The sequence below is a fragment of the Bicyclus anynana genome, chromosome 18, assembly GCF_947172395.1.
Source record: "Bicyclus anynana chromosome 18, ilBicAnyn1.1, whole genome shotgun sequence".
NCBI classification, from domain to species: Eukaryota; Metazoa; Arthropoda; class Insecta; order Lepidoptera; family Nymphalidae; genus Bicyclus; species Bicyclus anynana.
In genome coordinates this window covers 12,720,932-12,739,275 of record NC_069100.1, presented here as the reverse complement: position 1 = coordinate 12,739,275, position 18,344 = coordinate 12,720,932, and the positions used below count along the sequence as shown (strand labels likewise).

Here is an 18,344-nt window from a genome sequence, read left to right as displayed (position 1 = left end):
TTTGTTTCATTTATGATAGATAGGTAGGTAGGACGCGTTTTCCTTTGTAATTTGATTCGGTGACATCAAAGGGAAGCTTTGGTGGATATATTTTGTTTATTCCCACACGCTAAGGTAATTATTTCTGATTGATGTTTAATTATTATCTCTAAGATTATTTATAGCAAAAATATCCAGACATTTTTTTTTATTTTAATATTGAATTTGAAGGAATCCCTTTTTCTATACTAATATAACAAAGAGGAAAGATTTAATTGTTTGTTTGTTTTAAATAATAAATTTTTAGGAAAATATTATTAGTAATTACACTCGTAATTCAACTTAATTACGAATTTTAAATTGTACTACAAACAAAAGAGATGTTTTATTTGTTTAAACATGACGTAATTAACAAATATTTTCTTTACGGTTTTTCCCACCACTTGGTAGCATTTTTTTCTGTAATCGATTAACCGTAAATTATGCTCCTCAAACGGACTAGAAGCTAAAGCCAACTTTATCGTGACACTGACAACGGCATATCCACTGTCAGGTGTCAACTGTCAGTGTCAAATTCATATTACACGTCAACGCGGCATTGCTGGCTGATATTTTGATTTTTCCAATTAATTTGTAAATAGCATTTAATCTACTTTTTGTATGTAAATAAAATACAAACATTGTTCAATTCTTTAAATATCCATTACAGTGGGCCAGCATACCTGTTTTGTACGTCAACCAAAACTGATTATCAAAAACTTTATACAATACAGAAGTTGAAGAATTCGTTTAAAACACCGTATTAAAGTTAAAATGGTATATACTACAATGGAGGGAGCTTTATTTGTAAGTAATTTGTTGTATTTAATACATTTTTGCTTTATATATCAGATTAAAACTCATCGAAATTTATTTAGTTTTTCTAATGGGTAACTATTGTCAATGCTTGAATATAATAGTTAAGTTTGGCTTTCGCTGCTGTGAGATCGCCAAATATTTATCAAAGCGTTTCGAAATTGTGTAGCTTAGTTTACAAGCACTTTTGAAACATCAAGTTTGATTATTTGTAGTCTGGTTTGTAAGGCAGGCTCAGAGAGGTAGCAATAAACTCAACAGTTGGTCTTTTAATATTTCTTTACAATGTTTATTATGATAACATAAAATTCTATTTCTAGTGTGCAGATGAAGCCTTCATTAGCCTCAAATTAGAACTTGATATGCATTGCAATACACCACTCTTTTTTGAATAAGCAAGCGCTTAGCTGCAATCATGCCTGATGGTAAGCGAAGATGCAGCCTATGGTGGAACGCGCTTGCCTAGAAGATGCCTATTCACTCTTGACTTGAAAATACCCATATTGTAGGTGGTGGGGAAAACTGAAGCTGGGAGAGCATTCCACATCTTTGCAGTGCGTATAAGGCTGATAATGATACTCATCATCATTATCAGCCTATTTAATGGCCCACTATAGTCACCCTAATAAGAAAGGGGATATGAAGCTTAAACCATTTTTTTTTTATTCTTTACAAGTTAGCCCTTGACTACAATCTCACCTGATGGTAAGTGAAGATGCAGTCTAAGATGGAAGCGAGCTAACTTGTTAGGAGGAGGATGAAAATCCACACCCCTTTTGGTTTCTACACGGAACCGGATTCATTTCATTGTACCGGAATGCTAAATCGCTTGGCGGTACGTCTTTGCCGGTAGGGTGGTAACTAGCCGCGGCCAAAGCCTCCCACCAGCCAGACCTGGACAAATTAAGAAAATCTCAATATGCCCAGCCGGGGATCGAACCCAGGACCTCAGTTTTGTAAATCCACCGTGCTTACCACTGCGCCACAGAGGCCATCAAAACCATCAAACTGCTTTCAATATAGATTGGCAGGCAACATCACTAATGGCAGAATATTAACAATACCTTTTTTTTGCCAATTCCAGGAACCCACACTGTACATAGTAAAAGGGATGTGCATCCTTGACAATGACGGCAACAGAGTGTTGGCCAAATACTATGACAAAGATGTGTTGCCGACACCCAAAGAACAGAAGGCGTTTGAGAAGAACCTGTTTAATAAAACACACAGGTATGCCCACAACCATGTTATTATTTTGCTTTTTGTACAATTTAAAAACCTCTAATCCAAGCAAAAGTTAAAATAAAAGGCTATTTTATTTATTAATCCAAGCAAAATGTGTGGCACAAGATTAGGACCTGTTTAAGTATTATGTAAGCAGATTTTTACAATTATTTGGTTGCATCCATCTTAGATTGCATCATCACTTACCAGCAGCTGCTTAAGAAAACTTATATTATGTACTAGATGACGCCGCGCGGTTTTATCTGCATGGTTCCTGTTCCCGTAGAAAAACGGGGATAATATATAGCCTATAGCCTTCCTCGATAAATGGGCTATCTAACACTAAAAGAATTTTTCAAATTGGACCAGTAGTTCCTAGATTAGCACGTTCAATCAAACAAACAAACAAACTCTTAAGCTTTATATATTAGTATAGATTTTTCTATTAATGTATTGTTTTTTGTACTGATTTATAAGCAGTAGTTATACTTATAGAAATAAGAAAATATATTTAAAATAGAGAGGGCTCTAATGCACAAAAAAAATATACATTTCAGTTTCAGTACTCTCTACTGAAACTGAAATGTATATATTTTTTTGTGGGAATCCTCAAAAAAATGTGTAAAAAAGTAAAACTGCCTAAGACCTAATTTGGATTTATTATGCATTTCCAGAGCCAACTCAGAGATTATAATCCTGGACGGACTGACGTGTGTGTACAAGAGTAATGTGGACTTGTTCTTTTATGTCATGGGAAGCTCTCATGAGAATGAGGTAAATATAAACATTATTTCACTATGTAAATAATGGCCATTCACAAATAAATTTGAAAACACAACCAATTTTGAATATGCTTTCACCAATGGAAAGCTACATTATCAGCGAGTAACATAAGCTATATTTTTATAATATGCAGGTGAAACAATGTGTTGTCAGCTAGCAGTTTATATAATCATAATTTTATGCCATTGGACATCTAATAGTAGGTAGACATAAGCCTGGATTGTTGACTTTCAATCACTGTTTGTCAGCACAATTACCAGCTTGCTGTTATTCTCATTAACAACCTACATTCGGCTCACAGCTGAGCTCGAGTCTCCTCTCAGAATGTGAGGGGTTACGCCAATAGTTCACGCTGGCCCATTGTGGATTGACAGACTTCACCAATTTATTAGCAATTTATCTATGAAAGGGAAACCAAGAAACTATGCAAAATTTATATATTTTCTCTATTTCTTATATTTCCAGCTAATCCTCCAGTCAGTGCTGAATGCTCTGTACGAGTCAGTCAGTATCCTGCTCAGGAGGAATGTGGAGAAGCGCATACTGATGGACAGTCTGGACGCTGTCATGTTGGCCTTTGATGAGATATGTGATAGGGGGTGAGTGGACTTTTGTTATTTATTTGCCTATTTGGTACAGTATTTAGCCAGTGGCTTCTTGAAGTCCTAGGTCATGAGTTGTGTATTGACTAATTTGACAGCCTCAGTGGCGCAATGGTATGTGCGGTGGATTCACAAGACGGAGGTCCTGGGTTCAATCCCCAGCTGGGCTAGTTACCACCCTACAGACAAAGACGTACCAATAACTGATTTAGTGTTCCTGTATGATGTCGCATAGAAACCGAAATGAGTGTGGATTTCCATCAAATCACAGAAATGAAGTGGCACAAGATCAAACTCTGCAATTAACATACATTTCATATTATCGTTCCACAACCTTGGAACCCCAACGTCCATCGGCTCTTCGAACTATGTTCCCATGCCTGCCCATTGCCACTTCAGCTTCGCGATTCGCTGAGCTATGTCAGTGTCTTTGGTTCGTCTGCGGATCTCCTCATTTCTGTTTCGATCACGCAGAGAAACTCCAAGCATAGCTCGCTCCATCGCCCGCGGAGTGACTTAGAGCCATCTAATAACATTAAATATATTTTTAGCAAAAGGGTTCAAAAGTGAATTTAAAACAATATAAAAATATACATATTATTTGTCAGGACAATAAATAATTAACAAATCAAACTAAGTCCCTAGAATGACAGAGAATGATCTTGAGTAAAGCCACGCACTTGCGAACGTTGCGAGTAGGGTTAAGGGCGCCCTTAACAGATATCTAACTTTCCCCTTTTCCACTCAAGTCACTCTCCCCAAATATCCCAAGTAATAAACAATTACACAACAAGAAATGTGGACGGCTCGACCGCCACGAGTACCTCATATCGCGAGTCGTTCCCGCCAACCGGTCGCTACCTTTCTCTAAATCCCTCTTTACGGAAACAAGTCGCGCCACCTAGCGTCGGCACGAGCGTACATGAGATCGATCGACGTCATATACGTCTCAGACTACTGTATTCCTACAATACAATAAAAAATTGACAAATATCCAATTCTACCCTCATTTTTTCCAGTGTCATCCTCGACTCTGACCCCACGTCTATTGTGGGTCGCGCCGCGCTGCGTACTGAAGACGTTCCTCTGGGCGAACAAACCGTTGTTCAGGTAATGGATAACTTTAATAAGCTTTTCTGGTGACGTTTACACATTTAGAGTCGATGGCGTGCACAGGAGTTTCGGTGAGGGTAGGCATTACCATCACTGTACTTCAAACGTTTTAATACCTGTCATTTTATAATCAGTTCGTTTTTAATTTAGCTGCCTATAAAGATATATAATTTAATTATATGTGTAATAGGCGATTATAGACAAAAATCCTATAAAATTTTCAAGGTTGTGAAAGGAGTGTCCTGACAAATAAATAATAATTATTATTATTGAGCCAGGCAATTACAAAATAGTATTTTGATTGGTTGATTTTTCTATGCAATTATTATTATTATAGTAATAAGGAAATATCAAAGATATTTTGGTAGTTAAATATATTTACTATTTACTGGAAAATTGAAAAAAATATTGAGATAAAAATGTTTTTTATTTACATTATGTAAGGGAATGATTTTATATATTATTTACATGTTTAAAACGTGACATTGTTTAGATGTGTACATACATTTATGTATTCATTGTACAAAATGTGCCATAAATGATATATTGATTTTCGAAAAATTGCCAATAGTATATAAAATTGTCGGTTTTTGTTAAAAATGTCTTTAAGATATACATTTGAATTTATAAATAATATTTTGCATATTATGTATATTATGTAAAAGATTAACTTTTGTTGTATTTTTTTTGTTTTGCAATAAATTTTAAAAAGTTCGTTTTTAATTTTTTTCATTTTTAAACTTTGCTTGCTAGTAATAAATTTCTTTATATTCTATTTCTATCACTAACATAATAATAAATTAAAATTTTCTTAATAAATATTATAAAATAACTCTATATTTCAGGCTCTGTACAACATTATGAATAACAATTATTAAAAAAAAAGCAAGAAAAACGGTGGTCGGCATTAGAATGGGATAAAGTAGCTCTTTTGTTAATTTGCCTTTCAAATTACAACTGTTTATTAGTTTTAGCTAAATAATAATATATATATTTTTTTTGTTTATTTTTATTGATTTTTATTTTATTTTTTTATTTAAGTATAACAATTTTTATGCATGCATTATATTTTATATTTACTAATTACTAAAAAAGAATGATGATTTTAACTTATTTTTATACAATCTCTAAATACCTGATACCAGTAGTCGTTAAAGCGTGACAAAAAAATAAAAAAAGTCGAAAAATTTATAATAATACTAGCGGACGCTCGCGACATCGTCCGCATAAAACCCTACCATACCCCTACCCTATCCCTATTTCCATACCCCTACCCCTTAGTGTCTCCAACCGATTTTCATTTATCTGTTTTTGTTGAGGTTCAACATCTCAAATAAAATAGAAGAACTGTTCTAAATGCCCAGACTTAAGAACTAGTAAAAAAAAAGTAGACCCGCAAAAAAAAATCTACATCAATGTTTACTTACTTACTAAAACTTACAGAAACTTGGCCATTTACTTTCACAAAGTTAATCACTTTTGAACACAAGATATTTATACACCACTTGAAAACACTCGTTTTCTAGATTAATTTAATATATTACAACTATAAAAATGTGCAACAAATCCAATTTCACGAAAAAAAAGAATTACTATACTACAGCCTTCCTTGATGAGTACAGTTTACCAACAAACAAATTAAAAATGAGGGTATAAATCACTAGTCATTTCACACCTAATAATAATTGTAATTGACTTTTTCTTAAATTAATGAAAATAAATTTGATTAATAAGTTTAGAACAATTAGATATGGTTAATATATTTTATATAACATTTTGTAAACAAACCATACATCATTTAAAATAAATAAGTTATGAAATGACATGCGTTTTCTACTTTAATTTAATTTTTTTTGTTGGTAAACAGTACTCATCAAGAAAGGCTGTAGTATAAATACACTCACGACAATAAACGACACGTGACGCGGAAACAAGTCGCGCCACCTAGCGTTGGCACGAGCCAACACGAGATCGAGTGACGTCATATCCGTCTCAGACTACTATTTCCTACAACCTTATATTTTACACGTTAGAGTTTAATTTAGGGTAAAAACTCAAACTCTTGGGAACTGAAGTTCCCACACACGTATGTCGATAAAAGTAAACAGGGAATTTAAAAAAAAATCCAATGTTTTCAAATAAAATATCGTGTCCTGGTCTTATGACAGATGACAAGACAATTCTCAATTCTGGAAAATGTAATTTCAATTGTTTTAACCAACATTAAAAATAAGGAACCTCAATACGTTGAGATCTTTTTTCTATGTACTTACGTTCCCTGATTATTAGAAGACGCCTGGACCAATTTGGAAAATTATTTTCTGTTTAGGGTAGGTAAAACTTTCGGAAACATCTATATGGGAATACAACGTGATCACATACCTACAGGTTTTATTGCTCCTTTCAGTAATATATGGTAGGTATTGCAATTAAGTTTTGACAAGTCACAACATGGAATACATTGTGGAATAAGTTTAGTCGGAAGAATTTTTCAGAGCTTTCAGGATATAATACCGCCCTGCATATTTCTGTCGCCAAGTAATGCTGTTCCAATCTAAAGGGCGAGGTTGCCGGTGTAGCTACAGGAACAGGTTTACTTCTACGTCCCAGGTTGAGGACATGAGGCGGTAGTCCTTTTCATGAAAGAAGTCTCGCGGCTAAAACCTCAACTAAAATTGACAGCGCCTTACACAAATGACAATGAGACCGCTTTTACCAATTGTCAATGAGCGCCATAAAGACGTTAGCGCCGTGTTTGGGGACTTCTTTTATGAAAAGGACTATATTTTGTAGGACATGTTTATGCTGTTTATGGTTGCTGTTCCCGTTCCCATGAGAATACCGGGATAAAATATAGCCTATAACTCACAAATAACGTGGCTTTTTAATGGAAAAAATCGGTTAAATAGATCCTGAGATTACCTCTTGCAATACTACAATCTTTACCACTTTATAATATTGAGTATAGATTATTACTTTACTTACTTATTTTACTTTACTTTGTTTATTTACTTACTTTACTTTATTGGTCCCTCAGTTATAACTATTAAAAATAAATAAATACACGTGATTTTATATTAATTACTCTTTTCTGTTGTGAGGTAGGTATTGAATTGATTTCAATATCAACCCTTGCATAAACATCGAATTTCGTGAATGGTTGATTTTGATAGAGGAGTGAATGATTTGCTGGAGGTTTTTTTTACCCTAGATAACTAACACTAAACTTCGTCAACGCGATGCTCCACTCTGAGAAAGTCAATTGCACTTACTTCCTCGTATGCTGCACCCCCCACTCTTTGTTTACCTTTCTAATTTGTGCGAATGATTCATCAGGTGATCCGATTGTGATCACAAGATATTGGGGATGATGACTAGGTTTCAATCTATTGATTTTTATGATACATTCGGGTAAATAAGGTCAATGTTAACTAATTTATACATCAAAAGCAAAGATTGACTGGATATTTGCAAAATAAGTAATTTCGAAATTTATTAAAAATCTTTTATCGTAATTAGGTGAAAATTCATACCGTTTTTGCTACCTTACATGTGTAAGGTAACAAATGTCATATTTTTTAATACATGAACTATAAACATAAATTCACAAATAAAGATATTACTAATTTTGTTTGAACACACATACAAAACTAACGATAATTACATTACCTACGACGTCATTAGTTCGTGCCTTTTTGTATGGGGCGTTTTTCAGTGATCCGCGGCAGCGGCGCAAATCTGACCCTTTAAATCCCTGTAGCTCCGAAAGTAATGATCGCAGATACCCTGTTACTTTTACAAAATTGCTTTACTATTAGCATACTCTTAATTTATATACAATTTAAAAAACAGTCTACGGCTGTATTGTAGTCCAGTTGACGAAAGTTTAGTTACTACGCAAGTTTTTCGCAAAGGTAAGCTTGATTATTTGATATTTATACACGGCTAAACGAATTATTCTTGTTTAAATTTATTCCAAATTATATACTTTGCTATTTAATTACAATGTCACACTTTTTACAAGTGAAATTCAAATATTGTTGATATGTTTGTACCATTTTTTTTTTTAGATGGACTGGATACGAGATGTGCATATAAGCAAATATATGACTGAGGAAATGTTATATGAGTTTGATAAAGTTTTGAATAAGTCGGTCTAAGAGTGCGAAATACATTTCAACATATCAAATTCTGAATTATTTTGCAAAACTTCAAACCTTAAGGACTACATACAGCCAAGTATTGAAAACACTACTAGAAGCCCCAGATAATTTATTGAAATTTACTTTGGAAGTACAAAGGGTGTTGTCACTGTTGATTAAATGTATTTGCAAATGCAGTGCTACATTTTCTATAGTAATATAAACTTGGCTACTGTCAATACTTGTGCTATTTACGTCTCAAACTACTAGAGAAATAAAAATAAACCGACACTACGACCTGATTTTGTCATGAAGATCGATGTGCCTTGGCTATGGGAGCGATAGTAAACGGTGACTGAGGCGTGACATCAAGATCATGATAAAAGATATTCTTGGTGAGTCTACAGTCTCCTGAAACTCCTGCTTATTTTGCATTAGTTGCTTATTAATTATGTCCATCAAAGTCTCGTAGGACATTGGTGCATGAAAATCAGAAATGCCATTTGTGGATCGCAATTATTTATGTGCAGTAACTGTGGCAAATAGTGATTTATTGTTAAATGTTTCTTATACTTCCTACTAAACTTAACTTTAATTTCATGTAACCTGTTTCTGTCTTTAATAAATACTTCTGATGATTTTCACGTTTTTTATTGCGTAGTCCGCCTGACGAAACTTTAGTTATGACTTTAGTTATGTATTATCTACGAAAATAGTTAAGTTATCTAGGGTGGGCCCATGGCAGCGTGACGGAGTCACCGTGACCAATCAAAAAGTATGAATGCTAAGTGTGTCCTCCCGCCTAGGGCCTCTCCTGTGAAATTTGGACCTCGAATTAGAGGGACTTTCGAGGGATACATTATAGGACACGTTATCAAATAGTATAATTTACGTATGGTTTCTGTCATTTGCAGGTCCTGCAATCGGCCAAGGAACAACTGAAGTGGTCGCTTTTGAAATGAAACTATGTATAAATTATTAAATAACAAATATATTATAATTTCTTAAGTTAAATAAACTATTTACATAGAGCATTTTAGTTCATTATTTGTATAAAAATAAAGGAATAAATTTAATTTTTATATGGCGGCATCTATCTAACTACCTTTTGTTAATAGGAATGGACAATTTTCATCTTTTTAACTTGAAAACTATTTATTTCATAACTACAAATAAAATAAATTTGTGATTCTATAACTAGCTCTTTCTTTTGATATGTCTAACGATACAGTTTGATTATTTTAAATTATTTAAAGGCACAGGGCTAAGAATATCATTTTAAAATAACTAATATCATATAAAATAAATTACACAGAATTTGGAAGAAAGACAATCCTCAATGGGGATTTACAATCCATCGGCTGATATGATGAGGCTCTAAAACTATTGGAAAATTTTCAAAAATCCTTTACCAATTAAATCCTACATTATCCTTGATGGACATAGGCTACATTTTATTTATTACCTTTACCCTTATTACCACAGGATCAGTAACCAATCGGGTGAACCGAGAGCGCGTGTCTGTTATTTTTTATAAAACTTAATAGAAAATATTAATTTTGTGTGATGAATATGTCTGAAGTGGGACTTTGGTTCAGTTTAGATATAGCCTTGAACGCTGGGTTAGTTTTGTCTCGCAACAGTTTGAACAGCACATTCTCCGACGTACCCACGAAGCAGCCGATGTTTTGGAATCGCTGAAATATGAAAATTATCTATAATTATAATGAACACTTGATTGAGATATAAAAAATTTTGGTAAAAGAAAGGTTATTTGGAATTGGATTAATCTATGCTTATAATAAATCTGTATAGAGGTCAATTCTGTACATGAAATATATTTCTAAAATAACTATCAGGCGGTGATTAGTGATCGATAGTGATGGCAAAAATGCAATCAGTAAAATTTTCGTCTGTCTGTAGTGTGTTCAATAAAGAAACGAAAACGAAACGAAACTTGGTATAATTATTCTACATACTTCTGGGCAGGTTATAGTATACTTTTCATCACGCTACGATCAATAGGAGCAGAGCAGTGAAGGGAAATGTTGAGAAACAGGGGAAGTTACTCCATTTTTACAGCGATACTACTGTAAGGGCTGGATTAATGAGGTCTACTAGTTAATAATATTTATCTTTATAGTACTGGGTAGATTATGAAACTATTGCAATATAGACTATTATAACTAGAGTACATTTAGAAGAGTATGAAACAGATAGTCAGGGATCCCTAGAACATTTTGCACACCTGATTACTAACAAGCTAATTACGTAAGTAGCTTCATCTAAATGAGACGATCAACTTTTTTATTTACGAAAATTCTTGATTCTGGTAGCTAGCTGAGTTACCAGGAATTGAAAATTTCTGAGCGTCGGAACGAGGTAATGTACCACGCAATTTGTAGGACATTGTGGCTGTTAAGTTGTATAAATATTTATTAATCAACAATAAAAATACATCTGGTTAGTAACAACTTTTGTTACTCTACCCTCCTCCGAACTTGTATCAATAAGAGGTTATTAAAAGTAATCAGGTGTAAAATGTTCTAGAGATCACTGACTAAGTGCATAAGTTGGTTTTTGAATAATCTCGTCTCCATTATAAAATTCACTTCGTTCGTTATATAAAATAGAATAGATCAATTTATTTGTTAGCCCAACACATAACTACAGAATAACTAATGCATTTATCTTTTAAAACTATTCAACTATAACCCTAGAAATTGTAATAAACTCATACTTTTTATAACCTCTACAATGCAAATGTTTATGGTCTATTTCTTTAATTGAATTAATTTAAGAAATTAAATATCACGTGTCTCAAACGGTGAAGGAAAAACATCGTGAGGAAACCTGCATACCAGAGAATTTTCTTAATTCTCTGCGTGTGTGAAGTCTACCAATCCGCATTGGGCCAGCGTGGTGGACTAATGGCCTAACCCCTCTCATTCTGAGGAGACTCGAGCTCAACAGTGAGCCGAATATGAGTCGATAATGAATGCACATGAATAATCTATTAAATCTCATAATTAAAGTATTAATGATATGAGAGTACATAAACATCAAACACCACAATAATAGAACATGATATTATAGCTTGGCAATTTTGTTCGTAACACTGCCGATGTTCCGCGTGGGCCGGGGGGCGATGAATGAAAAACCCACGACTTCCACGTCACTTCCCCGCACGCACGATTTCACACCCGCGCAGACTTTCCCCCCGTTGCCCGCATATCATGGGAGTGTTATCAACGAACTTGCCAAACTATAAGGTCAGGGTGGCTAACTCCGTCTGATTATAACTACGCAAGTAATAATGAAGCTGCTTTGATTTATATCGGTAGAATAATATCATCTTTTAGTTGAAATCGTATCACCAAAATGGCGTTAGTTAGTATACAAATTGATAAAACGGTGTTTCAAAAGTTGTGTTTCGAAAATTGACAGTGAGTAGCCTGTGCTGCCATTTTATCGAAGTTAAGTATACAATTATGAAACTTAAGAAAAAAAGAAGAGATACTAACTTTACAAGTGCTTATTAATTGTTCCAACTTTATTATGCCGGAATTACCCCCAATAAGGGATTTTGTGTATAAAATGCGAATAAGGCTTTATTGTTATAGCTGTGAGGCCCAAAACCGTTTATCATCCATCAATGTATTTTCAGTGTGTAACTTGAAAAATATGCCGGTATTAGCCACCTTGACCTTAATCAGTTAACACAAAATAGAAAGATTAGTTCACATACACATAAAAAGTTAGAGTTTAGCCAACAAGTCCGCGCCTAAAGTTTCACTAGTGGGCTCTTTGACTAGCTTGGACACCTGCTTGAACGCTGGGTGCTGCTTGTCTCGCAGCAGCTTGAATATCACATTCTCTGATGTGGTTATAAAACATCCCAGTGATTGCATGCGCTAAAACATTCCATTCAGAAATAACCAGACTTATATTACAGCCCTATTCCATGTGTGCTGTGTGCCTAGTGGGAGTTCACAATATTTTCATACTTATCGCGTTAACGTAAACGCGAATTTATATGGAATTGAAACAGTTGTGCAGTAGTGCCATTAGATAGCACTGTTTCAATTCCTTAGCAAGTTTAGTTAGTTACTTTCTCATGAGATTAGCGAGCATTTTTTTATAAAATATTTTTATTTAGGTAAATAGAAGTAAAAGAAAGTAAAATAAGTGGTAACAGCTGGTTTTTACGCCAATCGAACTAGATGGCGTAACAGTTAAATTGATTTTATTAGTAAATGAAAATCGGCCATCTAGTTTTATCATGAGAAAAAAATCTCTAAGTAGATGGCGCTTTTTCTATGCAGTTGTACTTTAAATTCATAAATACGCCATCTAGTTCGCAATAACGAAAGCACAATGCAAGAGTTACTATCAAAGTTGATACCTGCTATGAAAGGTTGAAGTGATCAGATTTGAAACTACGCCATCTAGTTACATCAAGAGGAAACCTAATCTGTCAATAGATGGCGCTGTTTCAATTCCATATACATGCAAGATAATTCGGTGCAATCAAAGATTTGAAACTACGCCATCTAGTTACATCAAGAGGAAACCTAATCTGTCAATAGATGGCGCTGTTTCAATTCCATATATATGCAAGATAATTCGGTGCAATCAAAGATTTGAAACTACGCCATCTAGTTACATCAAGAGGAAACCTAATCTGTCAATAGATGGCGCTGTTTCAATTCCATATACACGCAAGATAATTCGGTGCAATCAAAGATTTGAAACTACGCCGTCTAGTTACAGCAAGAGGAATTCCAATCCGTCAATAGATGGCGCTGTTTCAATTCCTACATGAAAGTTACTAAGGTACCTACTAATCTTTATAAGACAAAGGGAAACTGCCTTCCCAGAATAGGAAAACTAAACTATTTTAGGTTCTATTATGGGCTGTCCTGTCTGATTTATTTTACAAAAATATTAATCACAGCAAAGATGTTCTAAATATAAAATATATAAAAAAAGGTCATTAACCTGCAAAGCCAGTCCCCTGTCCATCAGGGACCTTGAGGATACTCCGTCAGCCAAGACATGTACAGCTATGTCCTCATTCAGCAAGTCTATCACAGTTTGTTCTATGCAAACATGGGCCTGGAATTGATACATAAACAAATTGTATTATTAACCAATACAAATATTTACTTGAAAATAATAATAATATGACATTTCAGGAACAGATGGTGACACTTTGGTGTAAAGTTCTGGGTATGATTGATATTTAGGTACAGGCATAGGTTATAATAATATTTAATATTGAACTTTGATAGAAAACATAGTATACAAATATGTGCAAAGGCAGTCTTATTGCTTATAGCAATACACCATTGATTTCTCAGCTCCAGGTAACTTGTTGCAATAAAGAGAAATATGTACATTCTAGGGCACTGTTTACCATACTATGTATGGTATTATAAAGAGCAATCCAATTGCGAAGTCCCAAAAATCCCAGGATTTCACAATTGTAATTACCAACATTTCAGTCCCAAAAATTATTATTATAATTTTTTTTTAAAAGAATATTTGCTACGTCTTTTATAATATGATCAATATTCCCATTCACCTCCAACTAGTCAGAAAAAGACTGTGCTAGGAGTGGGTACGACAATAGACCAACAGGGCGCGGATCGAACCACCACCCCTCGGTGATGAGTCTGACCGCTCTTACGGTTAAGCTATTGAGGCTTTGAGAGATATTGCTTGTGTCTTTTGTTGTATTGTTGCAAGAGAGAGTGATTTTTTTTGGGTTCATCTACAATCAGTACAATAAAAAAAATCTGATATAATTGGTTGATTTGTCATTATGTTGTGTTTATTCGACCTACATGTAAATAAAATGAAATTTTACCTCAATACCAAAAAGCACAACTGAACCCAAATTGGGTACATCCTTCTTCAATCTCTCTTTCAGCTCAGGAGTGAACATCGAGAACCTTGTCTTCTCATACACCAGTGCAGCTCCGTCAAGTTTGACGTCATTTGTAGTGTGTCCCAAGCCTTTGGGATACTGTTCCGACACATACACTGGTATGTTGAAGTGTTTTGCAGCTTCTAACTGGAAGTTAATGAATGTTATATTACCAGACTTTTATATAAGTGACCATTAACCATTACCCAATACGCAAGTATTTTATCAAAAAGCTTGTCTGCGTTGAAAAAGCCAACAGTCAGGGAATGCGGGTTTAATCTACCATTGTGAGCCATTTAAAGTCTTTATATTCCTCTATTGCGCGGAGCATGATAGTGTGCTTGCCTATTGCCCTAAGTTTAATTTATATTTTTTACATGTCACATAACAGATACGGGCGACCGGTCGTCCATTTAGGAGTCAAGTGGTTAAAAATGCTTCTCATTATATAACATTAAACAACTGCCTCATTGGTTCAGTGGATAAATTGTGACTTTGGCAATGATAATTTTATGCTATAGATCAATTACATCCCTACAAAATCACCACAAAAAGTGATCTCTATAATATTATTCTCTACAAAACTGAGCACACACATGCACAATTTTGTCTTTAATTCGTTAAACCCATCGTGCATGTAAGAGCATGATAAGCAGTGGTGTTCATATGGCTTTTAACAATGTTTTCACTGTGTGAACAAATTGTACAAAATGAGAAATTCTTTCTCCAATGCAGGGTTCGTAATGAGTCCTCAGGGTAGGCAGGGCATTCTTGATTCTATGGTGTGTACACCACTAATGATAAGTCATTGTTCCTGGCCATTATATGATAGTGGTCATTCATCATCATTATCAACCCATATTCAGCTCACTGCTGAGCTAGAGTCTCCTCTCAGTATGAGAAGGGTTAGGCCAATAGCCCAATGCAGATTGGCAGACTACACACACAGAAAATTAAGAAAATTCTCCGGAATGCAGGTCTCTTGATGTTTTTCCTTCACCGTTTGAGACATGTGATATTTAAATTCTTAAAATGCACACAACTGAAAAGTTGGAGGTGCATGACTCGGACCAGATTCAAACCCACACCCTCCGGAATCTGTGGCAGAGGTCTATTAAACAATCTGCTAGGCTATTAAACTCTGTTTTGTAGTAAGTATACCTATTGTTTCAGTGTGCAGTTGGTATTTTGGCACTTATCAAAGTATTATACCATTTAAAATTGGTCCTGTTAATGGCTAGTGTAAATAAAAAGCTTATGTAAGTAAATAAAAATCAATGATAAAACATCGTGAATCCTTATCTGATTTTGATTCTTCGTTACGTAATGAATAAGTGATAACCAAATGCGTACATACCATTTTATTAGCAACTTTAACAACCTCTGTAAAATGTTTTATATGCGGTCTGAATGTTTCTTGGACATCGCAAAGTAGAAACGCAGTCTTCTGAGCTTCGAGAGCACCAAGTTTTAATATGTTGCGAGCCATTTTTACAGTTGAAAGTTTTAATAATTTCACTTGTAAATAATATTACCGGCGACAACTTGTAATGTTATTCCAAAGGCAAACAAGGTTATTTTCAGTTCAGGGATTGAATCATTGAACTTTCATTTTATCTTCTTTTGACATTGACAATCACTGTCATTGACAGTGACAGTTGATATAGTGATGTACAAATTAATAAAACTCGATAGAAAATAGTATTTTACAATAGTTAATTGTTTTCTCACCCAACATATAAGTTGGTCCAATTTACATCTTCCTATTTTGTTACCTACGTGTCATCAGCAGTATCAAGAAGTATGAAAATCCACTTCCCTTTGGTGTGCTTCTCGGAACGCTCGATAGAATTGATAACTTAAACCTGCTGTCGTAAGCGTGAGAGAAAGAGAAGTCAGACAGAGTAGCGCCGTAACGTCACGAAGCGGTTTACCCTCTTGTAAAACGTTATCATTTCAAAACATTGAAATTATTAATAGATGGCAAAATGGAATAGAATGCCTGTAATTACTATAAAGGTTTGATATCAATAAGATTATTTTAGAATTTAAACTATCGTGGGTGAGTTTTAGTCGTGTTTCATATTGAATATAAACTCACGTTATATAAGGTTGGAGTATGCCCGACTAGTTTCGAACCCATACAGGGTAGTTAGTCCTTAGTCATGAGCTGGCTTTTGCAACGCGGCACGATCCAAACTGCAAAGGGGCAGCGCGGCGTAAATAAGATTACTTGTAAAAATATCGATATTTTTAAAGTTGAATTACACATTAATAACGCCCATCTCTATCTTCTGACAGAACAAAATTGGACGTTAGTTTCAATTGACACTGACATTATTGCAAATGTTGCTAAATTAAAATTACACAATTCGTATAATTATTATAATAATTTCCATCAAAATAGGAAAGTTTGTGAGGCAAAATACCTCGGAAAGTCGGAACTCGTAGTAAATGTGTAGTGAATGGATTTAGATGATATATTTTTAATTTAAATCGATCATATGTTATTAAAATGTTTACCTATTCAAAATTACCGCTAATTAATTCAACTTCTTTTATAATTATTTAATTAAAACTAAGTACCTACCTAGGGTTTTCGAAAATTAAGTTTTCATCGAATACATCTTAGATACATAAATAATAGAGGATATGTGACAAGTAATTTTCGTTGAGGCTTCCGGTAACCATGTTTGGTCACCAAATTGAGCTAGGGCTGTTTATCGATAATAATTAAGCACTCAATATAAAATTATACAAAATATTATGTTTAATAAAATGAAACATTTTAAATTCTGTCTTACATTATTATAATATAAAATTCCATACAATTGATTTTATCATTAAAGTGTTTTGTATTTAACACAGATTAATCAATAATATACAGATGGAGCGTACGTAACATGACGGTGTCGTACCCGCTACGAATATGAAATTCAAAAACGAATACGTTCTCTTGTCAGTACGATACGAACCGTCGCATCAGTAATTTTCAATATTATTCAAGAAAAATGGCGTCATATGTTTCTAAATATTTTAAAAACTGTTCTCAAAAACTAAAGAAATAAGATGGAGTATTTTTTTGTTGATTATTATATCAATTTACGTAATTGTTTTTATATGTTTTTTTATGGGTTGCACAAACGCTTCAGCACACAGTTTGTAAAGACTCTCTCCGGTTACTCTGTGGTATTTAATAAACATAGTATAGGTATAGTATAAATTATTTAAACTATATAATGTTTTGTATTGGCACTCACGAACGTTGGCCTGTGTTTATGTCTTGAATGTGTAACGATTACTATCAGATGAATATGATGTTGTCCTAGACCACCACCCTAATACTAAACTCTCCAAGTCGCACAGTTTATGCACTGAATCCTCAAGGCAATAGGAAACAAAAATCGTAATTCATCAACAAAATTTATTTATAGAAGTTGCAAAACTTACAATTTTTGATACAACGTTATACGTTATACATATCAAAAAGTAATAGGCTAGTTGACACTTTTTTTATAAATGGTCTTAAATATTTGATTATCATTCTACTAGATAATTTTTTTTTTTATTATGTTTTTGACAATACGAGCCAAAACGTCCTTAATTGAACCAGCCGTTTCAATTTGTACGGTTGGTGTACTGACTGACTGATAAGTAGATGGAACCATTATATCCTGCAAAAAACAAAATAATTATCGTTACTATAAACAACTA

The 18,344-nt window shown here is 34.0% G+C and overlaps 2 protein-coding genes across 5 annotated transcripts; one reads left to right on the top strand and one right to left on the bottom strand.

The window, feature by feature from the left end:
* The first annotated feature begins 537 nt into the window (after positions 1 to 537).
* Positions 538 to 9,730, top strand: LOC112055067 (coatomer subunit zeta-1). 3 transcript variants are annotated; one of them, XM_052887175.1, is made up of 7 exons: positions 538 to 612; positions 689 to 825; positions 1,919 to 2,064; positions 2,733 to 2,832; positions 3,307 to 3,440; positions 4,463 to 4,553; positions 9,613 to 9,730. In XM_052887175.1, the coding sequence occupies exons 2-7, from the start codon at positions 793 to 795 to the stop codon at positions 9,658 to 9,660; spliced, it is 552 nt and encodes a 183-aa protein (XP_052743135.1). In that variant the 5' UTR covers positions 538 to 612; positions 689 to 792; the 3' UTR covers positions 9,661 to 9,730. The 3 variants fall into 3 exon arrangements, with proteins under 3 accessions (XP_052743135.1, XP_052743136.1, XP_052743137.1); XM_052887176.1 differs by having other exon boundaries at positions 557 to 825; XM_052887177.1 differs by lacking the exon at positions 9,613 to 9,730 and adding an exon at positions 5,402 to 9,338 and having other exon boundaries at positions 557 to 825.
* On the bottom strand, positions 9,672 to 16,246 carry LOC112055066 (isochorismatase domain-containing protein 1). Of its 2 annotated transcripts, XM_024095052.2 has the most exons (5): positions 15,988 to 16,246; positions 14,571 to 14,777; positions 13,700 to 13,816; positions 12,447 to 12,612; positions 10,197 to 10,395 (listed from the first exon to the last, which is right to left on the bottom strand). In XM_024095052.2, exons 1-4 carry the CDS (start codon positions 16,117 to 16,119, stop codon positions 12,457 to 12,459), a joined length of 612 nt encoding a protein of 203 aa, XP_023950820.1. In that variant the 5' UTR covers positions 16,120 to 16,246; the 3' UTR covers positions 10,197 to 10,395; positions 12,447 to 12,456. The 2 variants fall into 2 exon arrangements, with proteins under 2 accessions (XP_023950821.2, XP_023950820.1); XM_024095053.2 differs by lacking the exon at positions 12,447 to 12,612 and having other exon boundaries at positions 9,672 to 10,395; positions 15,988 to 16,242.
* Positions 16,247 to 18,344: the final 2,098 nt, after the last annotated feature.

Coding starts and splice junctions, on each gene's coding strand:
- LOC112055067 (XM_052887175.1), top strand. CDS start 793: ATGGTATATACTACAATGGAGGGAGCTTTATTT. Junction 826..1,918: donor CAATGGAGGGAGCTTTATTT/GTAAGTAATTTG, acceptor TGCCAATTCCAG/GAACCCACACTGTACATAGT. Junction 2,065..2,732: donor CTGTTTAATAAAACACACAG/GTATGCCCACAA, acceptor ATGCATTTCCAG/AGCCAACTCAGAGATTATAA.
- LOC112055066 (XM_024095052.2), bottom strand. CDS start 16,119: ATGGCTCGCAACATATTAAAACTTGGTGCTCTCGAAGCTCAGAAGACT. Junction 14,778..15,987: donor TTAAAGTTGCTAATAAAATG/GTATGTACGCAT, acceptor ATTAACTTCCAG/TTAGAAGCTGCAAAACACTT. Junction 13,817..14,570: donor TTGTGCTTTTTGGTATTGAG/GTAAAATTTCAT, acceptor TATCAATTCCAG/GCCCATGTTTGCATAGAACA.